We start from the raw sequence: 7,618 nt of genomic DNA, 5'->3' as shown, positions 1-7,618 counted from the left end.
CAACCCCCGAGGGAACGGCCAGGTGGAAAGAGAGAACGCGACAATCTGGAAGGCCGTTCTCTTAGCCTTAAAGTCTAAGGGCCTCCCAACCTCTCGCTGGCAGGAAGTCCTCCCGGCAGCGCTGCATTCCATCCGGTCACTGCTTTGCACTGCCATTAACGCCACCCCTCATGAACGAATGTTTGTTTTCCCCAGGAAGTCGACTACGGGAACCTCGCTACCAACATGGCTGACTTCTCCGGGGCCCGTCTTGCTGCGGAAGCACGTGAGGGCCCATAAAACGGACCCCCTGGTCGAGAGGGTGGACCTCCTGCACGCCAACCCCCAGTACGCCTATGTGGCATACCCAGACGGGCGGGAGGACACAGTCTCCTTACGAGACCTCGCACCCTCGGGCACCCCTGAGACACCACCGTTACCCCCCACCACTCCCCCAAATCCAGCCCCGGTAGACGGCATGCCGGAACCCCATGAGCCTTCGCCGACCACGCAGACACCAGCCTTAACTTCGAACACTACACCTCCGCCGCCGCTGCTGCGCCGATCAGAAAGGCTTACGAGGCCTCCGGATAGACTGACATACCCGAACTGGTAGTACACTTCACCCCGCCGGACTCAAATTTAAACAAGGGGTGAATGTGGTAAACCACTTTTATCGTTCACTATCGTTACACTATGGTTATCACTGTTTATATCGTTACACTATGGTTATCACTGTTTACACTGTTGTATCACTACACAAGGTTACCTCTTGCCACGCTGTTATACCTGGGCTGACCACAGCTGACTCCGCCCATGGCTCCGCCTGCTTGCCCAGGTATAAAGGTGGTCGACTGGCTGGTATTCCTCCTTGTTGGATCCGATCACCCATGAGGGTGGGCTCTGTTATTTAGCCAATAAAAACCTATAGTTACTAACTTAACTCGTCGCTTTTCATGAACTGAATTGATAGGTATATCAACTACCTAGGCCCTATGCTCTGGAATTCCCTCCTTAAACCTCTCCGCCTCACCAGTTCTCTTTCCTCCTTTAAGACGCCCCTTGAAACCTACCTGTTTCACCAGACTTTTGGTCACCTGTCCGAATATCTCCTTATGTGGCCCTGTGTCCAATTTTGTTTGATAATCGCTCCTGTGAAGCGCTTTGGGATGTTTTACTACATTAAAGGCACTATATAAATGCCCTGTTGTTGTTATTGATAAATTTTTGTTATGCAAGGGTATTAAGGGTTATGGAGCCAAGGCAGGCAGATGGAATTAAGATATAGCTCAACCATGATCTAATAGAATGGTGGAACAGATTTGAGGGACTGAATGGCGTCCTCCCGTTCCTATATTCCAAATATCTAACTATGTATCCATCTCTTTCTTTATCTATCCATTTATCCATTCAGTAATCCAGTAATTAAAAGCTTGCTTGTGCCAGGTGTTTTCTATGTCACATTTCAGGCATCACACATTCCCTCCTCTGCTTTGAAGGAATCAGCTATAGAAGATAGACTTTATCTTGTCATCTTTCTTTTATTACATCAACATAGTAAAATGCCCCAAGGCACTTCACAGGAGCGTAGCCAGACAAAAAGGAACAACATTTTGTTTGATAACGCTCCTGTGAAGCACCTTGGGTTATTTTAATATGTTAAAAGTGCAAGTTGTTGTTTCTAGTATTTTCCAGTCTGGGTCAGTGCTGGATGTATTCAGGGCAGTCCAATTTTTGGAAGGGGTTCTCAAACAGACATTAGGTCACCTATTGTCTCTGCAAAGGGCCTAAAGCCTGTTTCGGGCATGGGCCCAGGAGGCCTGTACTATAGCCTTTACCAATGTGACAGGCAGCGCTCTTCCAACACAGAACGGCCACGTCGTGAACGAATACCTAGGCCCTTGTTTCTTTTTCTCTTATTGGGAAAGTTGCCTTTGAGTTCAGGCTCCAGTAAACTAGGAATGGTAAGCAATGTTCCCTCATAATGTTTTTTTTAGGTGTGCGGTCTATTCACCATTTCATTGCAAAAGTCGGTCCCGGGCTGTGTGAGACCGGCAGAGAGCTGCATGACCAGGCTACCACACAGCTTATAGGGAATGCTGATGGTTAATAGACTCCCACTGGACACTGCGGAGCATCAAACGTGTGTGGTCTATCCTGGTTGAAGTCTCGGTTTCCTCCCATACTGAGGCTCCTCCTTTTCATTTTTTTAATTCAGTCTCGGCATATGGGTGTCACTGGCAAAGCCGACATTTATTGCCCATCCTTAGTTGCCCTGAAAAGGTGGTGGTGGGTCTTCTTCTTGAACCACTGGTAGCGGTTTTGATACAACTGTGTGGTTTGCTAGGCCACTTCAGAGGGCATTAAAGAGTTAACCACGTTGGTGTGGGACTGGAGCCACATACAGGCCCAGAATGGGTAAGGACGGCAGGCTTCCTTCCCTAAAGAACAGTAGTGAACCAGTTGGGTGTTTATGAAAATCCGACAGCTTCATGGTCACTTTTACTGAGACCAGCTTTTTTTCTGCAGATTTTTAAACTGAATCCCCATCCTCCCTTCTTACTATTTTTCTTTATTTCTCTCATTTTTCCCCCTCTCTGCTCCTGAATGCTATGACTCTTTGTGGATTAAATTAACTCTTGTGTTTTCCAGGTGTATGTGTGGTAGTGAAGTGGCTACACTACTGGCCCAATAACCCAGCAATCAACAGTTCAAATCCACCCCCCCCCCCCCACCCCACACCGGCACATTATGAAACTGAATTTAATAAATCTGTTAATCTACGGCCATGACTACTCAGATTGTCATAAAAACCTAGCTTGCTTCATGAATGTCCTTCAGGGAAAGAGCCCTCCTACCTCGCCCTACCTGGTTAGGACTGCATATGACTTGATTCCCACTTTTAATGTCCTTTGAAGAAAGACTTGCATTTCTATAGCGCTTTTCACGACCTCAGGGTGTCCCAAAGCAGTTTACAGCCAATGAAGTACTTTTTGAAGTGTAGTCACTATTGAAATGTAGGAAGTGGTTTAGTAAGCCGCTCAGTTGTAAAAACAAGCACTCAAGAAGAAGACCCACCACCGCCCTCTCAGGGTAATAAAGGCCGACCTTGGTGGGATTGCCTACACCTTGAAAACAATTTAAAAGACACAACATTGAATTGGAGGGGCGTTGGGGCCAAGACTGATTCTGTTGTCACTCAACATCTAAGTTCACACATTCCCACCAGGAGTCATTGCCTCGTAATCAAAAGCAAGAACCCAGGCTGGTTTTTATGTGTTTATTTTCTCTATCCTTGTCTGAGGTCCCAGAGGTCAATAGTGGTGAGCACACCATTACCCCAACTGAGATGGACCCTGGGAATATCTGTCTGTTGGGGTCAGTACCACACCAATCGGTCATTGGAAGAGACAATTATTTATTTACTGCAGTGCTAACCATTAAACAGTTTTGAGGCTCTAACTCGGTATCAATACGAAATAAACTAGCAGGAACAATCGCTGAAACCCGTCGCTATTACAGACTAGGAAATGTCACACGGAGTCCAGGCGGAGAGTTCAGACGTATTCCTTCAATGGGAAGCCACCTGCTGGGCTCTGAATCGGCAATGAAGGCTGATTTGCTGTGTAACTCTTCCGATAGCCTGGTCTGTAGTCGCTGTCTGTGGGGCAAGAGCAACAGAGAAAGGCTCCGCCAATACTGAGGAAACAGGTGGCTGACCAGCCCACATAAAGAGCATCTCCCAGCTCCCACTTCAGGCTCTCCGGCACGAGTGGGTTGTAAAAATCCGTGATGATGTTGTGTGCGACCCATGACACAGGAACCAGAACGCACAGCCCAGCCAAGATGAAAAAGGAGCCGGCAACAGTGGCCACATAACCTTTCACCCTGTGGTTGTCCCCAGCACAGTACGTACACTTCATTCCCACCGTCGACACCATGATGGCCAGAAGTCCGGAGGAAATGGACAGACACATGAAGGCCCTCGCCATCTGCACGTCCCCGGAGAGGTCAAGCATGGAATCGTAGATATCACACACCAACCTGCCCGATGTCTGTTGGTAGACACAGGTCATCCAAATTCCTTCCCACGTGACCTCTGAATTCAATATGGTGCTTCCAATAAATGGTGTGACCTTCCACTGTGGCATTCCTGTAACTGCGCAGGCACACATCCATCCTATTACACCAATGAGGAACCCAAGAAATTCCAGGACTGTGCTGGCCATTTTCTCCACAATTTCACCTGTCTATCTATCGTTCAGTCTCTCTGTCTCTGTGTCTCTCTCTTTCCTTCTCTTTCTTTCTACCTCTCTATCGTTCAGTCTCTTTCTGTCTCTCTCTGTCTCTGTCTTTCTCTCTCTGTCTCTCTCACACTGTCTTTCAGTCTCCCTCTTCTTTCCTCTCTCTGTCTGACTTTGTCTCTATTTCTCTCTCCTTCGCCGTTTCTCTCTCTGTCTCCCTCGCTCCCTGTCTCTGTTTCTCTCTCTCTCTTTCCTTCTCTCTCTTTCGTTCTGTCTCTCTCTTTGTCTGTCTCTCTGTCTCTCTCCTGTCTCTGTCTTTCTCTCTCTGTCTATGTCTCTCTCACGCTGTCTTTCAGTCTCCCTCTCTTTTCTCTCTCTGTCTCTTTGTCTGTCTCTCTGTCTGTCTCTGTCTCTATTTCCCTCTGTCTCTCCTTCTCTGTTTCTCACTGTCTCTCTCTGTTTCCCTCGCTCCTCTGTCTCTCTTTCTCTCTATTTCTCTCTCTTCCTTTCTCTCTCTGTTTAACACTTCTATCTCATCCCAGGGTATTTCACTGGATGTTGCTGCCCAGGTCAGGTCTGCACATTCCTGATTAGAGCCAATGACTAGGTTAGTGAATGACAAGAAAAGTACTTGAAGCAAATAAAGTGGTTTGATGTTCGGCAGCCTGATCTCCGTGTGTAAGGGAAAGCTTGAATGAGGCAGCCAGCGACTCGTAGAACAGTACCAGCCTCGGATATCAAAGGATGGATTTCTGTTGGGGGGAGGGGGGTGGGTGGTGACTGAGCACAAAGAAATAGGGAACCAATGACGTCAAATGGAATTTTAACTAAACAGTGGAATGCTCTTATTATTGGGCTGTTAAGAGCAATTAGTAAAGATAGTAACACTTAAATATGAAAACAGGTAAAATCTCCCTGACAATCAATTGATTCAAATTCAGAGAATTCATGATGCAAGTTTTTAATAGTGCCTCACAATTAATTAAAACAATTCACATCGAATACCTCTGACTTTGAATGAGCTGGGAAGTAGAACAGAAGTACACAATTGGAAAGGGTTGCTCTCACCCATTTTCTCCTCCCCTCTGCTGAAGACACCGGCTCTCACTGGCTTAAACAGGCGCTCACCGGCTCTCACCAGCTCTAACTGATTCAAACCGGCTCAAACCAGTTCAAACTGGCTCAAGCGGAGTGAGCCTTTGGCGCAGTGGTAGCATTCCCGCCTCTGGGTCAGAAGGTGTAGGATTCAAACTCCCACTCCAGACAATGCCGGCGAGTGGAGTCGGAACTTCCGGCTTTGAATTCTGGTTTGACATCCAGTGGGATACTCGCGTGGCTGTGGCTGTGGCTGTGGGCGTGGGTGACCCCTCCCTCATCGTATGGGTTGTGGGGGCCCATAAAACCCTCCTGCCGCATAGGACCAGCCACCTTATCAGCTGGTATAAAGGTAGTTGCAGCCATGGAAGGAGCGTTAATGTGGCTAGTCAGACTGTTAATCAGCCTGCGAACCCTTCCACTACTTCACACTGTAACAATGAGAAGACACAAAAATAACGATAACCAGCTAAAACCGGTTCAAAAAGGCTTAGACTGGCTCTCACTTATTTGTTCCTAAACTCCCAGTGAATTTGTTTGGACTTTTTGACCAAACTGAAACACAATAGCCCATTGACGCAAAAGCCAAGTACCAATGCAAAATGACTCAGGAAATCGCGATCTGTTTTCTTGAATATATTCCCATTATACCCAGTTTTATTGACTTGGTTTGAGGTCTGTGGGTTGATAAGATGCTGTGTACAGATCGGGAGGGCTGCCGTGTCCAAGTCTTGTGTTACAAAAGCGCCGACTCTAATGCAGAAACAGGATCGGCTGTAACAGGAGAGGCGTCTGTCGCAATGGCATCACTGATTGTGGTCAACTCATGACACTGGCCTCTGGTGATCAAACAATCCCAACCCTTATTTTGTTATATAAGAACATAAGAAATAGGAGCAGGAATAGGCCATATGGCTCCTGGAGCCTGCTCTCCCATTCAATAAGATCATGTATCATCTTCTACTTCAACTCCACTTTCCCACCCTATGCACGTATCCCTTGATTCCCTTAGTGTACAAAATCTATCGCTCTCAGTCTTGAATATACTCAACGACTGAGCATCTGCCACCCTCTGGGGTCGAGAATTCCAAAGATTCACAACCCTCTGAGTAAAGAAATTTCTCCTCATCTCAGTCCAAAATGGCCGACCCCTTATCCTGAGACTATAACCCCTAGTTCTAGACTCTCCAGCCAGGAGAAACAGCCTCTCAGCCCTCTAAGAATTTTATACGATTTAATGCGATCACCTCTCATTATTCTAAACTCCAGAGAATATAGGCCCATTCTACTCAATCTCTCTTCATAGGATAACTCTCTCATCCCTGGAATCAATCTCGTGAACATTTGTTGCACCCCCACTAAGGCAAGTATAGTAAGGAGGCCAAAACTGTAAATAGTACTCCAAGTGCAACGGGAACGGTAGCGTAGTGGTAATGTCACTGGGTTAGTAATCCAAAGGCCTGGATTACTAATCCAGAGACATGAGTTCAAATCCCACCACGACAGCTGGGGAAATTTAAATTCAGTTAATTAAATAAATCTGGAATAAAAAGCTAGTAACAGTAATGATAACCATGAAACTATCGGATTGTCATGAAAACCCATCTGGTTCACTAATGTCCTCTAGGGAAGGGAAATCTGCTGTTCTTACCTGGTCTGGCCTATATGTGACTCCAGACCTACAGCAATGTGGTTGACTCTGAAATGGCCTAGCAAGCCACTCAGTTGTAACTAACCACTACGAAACAAAATAATATGAATGAAACCGGACGGACCACCCAGCATCGACCTGGACACGGCAACAGCACCGTCAACCCTGCAAAGTCCTCCTCACCAACATCTGGGGACTTGTGCCAAAATTGGGAGAGCTGTCCCACAGACTAGTCAAGCAACAACCTGACATAGTCAGAATCATACGTCCCAAACTCCTCCATCACCATCCCTGGGTATGTCCTGTCCCAGCGGCAGGACAGACCCACCAGGGGTGGTGGCACTGTGGTATTCAGTCGGGAAGGAGTGGTCCTGGGAGTCCTCAACATTGACTCTGGACCCCATGAAATCTCATGGCTTCAGGGTAAGGAAACCTCCTGCTGATTACCACCTAACGCCCTCCCTCAACTGATGAATCAGTACTCCTCCATGTTGAACACCACTTGGAAGAAGCACTGAGAGTAGCAAGGGCACAGAATGTACTCTGGGTGGGGGACTTCAATGTCCATCACCAAGAGTGGCTCGGTAGCAGCACAGCTGGCCGAGTCCTGAAGGACCTAATTGCCAGTCTGGGCCTGCGATAGGTGGTG

General features: G+C 47.3%; 1 protein-coding gene across 1 annotated transcript; it reads right to left on the bottom strand.

Moving 5' to 3' along the window:
* Positions 1 to 2,763: 2,763 nt before the first annotated feature.
* On the bottom strand, positions 2,764 to 4,208 carry LOC147103295 (claudin-4-like). Its single transcript, XM_085963148.1, has one exon. It carries the CDS (start codon positions 4,206 to 4,208, stop codon positions 3,537 to 3,539), a length of 672 nt encoding a protein of 223 aa, XP_085819274.1. The 3' UTR covers positions 2,764 to 3,536.
* Between the last annotated feature and the right edge of the window lie 3,410 nt (positions 4,209 to 7,618).

Source organism: Somniosus microcephalus, chromosome 20 (assembly GCF_052327205.1).
Source record: "Somniosus microcephalus isolate GS21.2 chromosome 20, FLI_Smic_1.0, whole genome shotgun sequence".
NCBI lineage: Eukaryota > Metazoa > Chordata > Chondrichthyes > Squaliformes > Somniosidae > Somniosus > Somniosus microcephalus.
Note: the sequence above shows the minus strand (reverse complement) of the source record. Positions and strands in the feature narration are given on the sequence as shown.

What these genes read in the sequence shown, in the direction of transcription:
- LOC147103295 (XM_085963148.1), bottom strand. Translation starts at nt 4,208, where the DNA reads ATGGCCAGCACAGTCCTGGAATTTCTTGGGTTCCTCATTGGTGTAATA.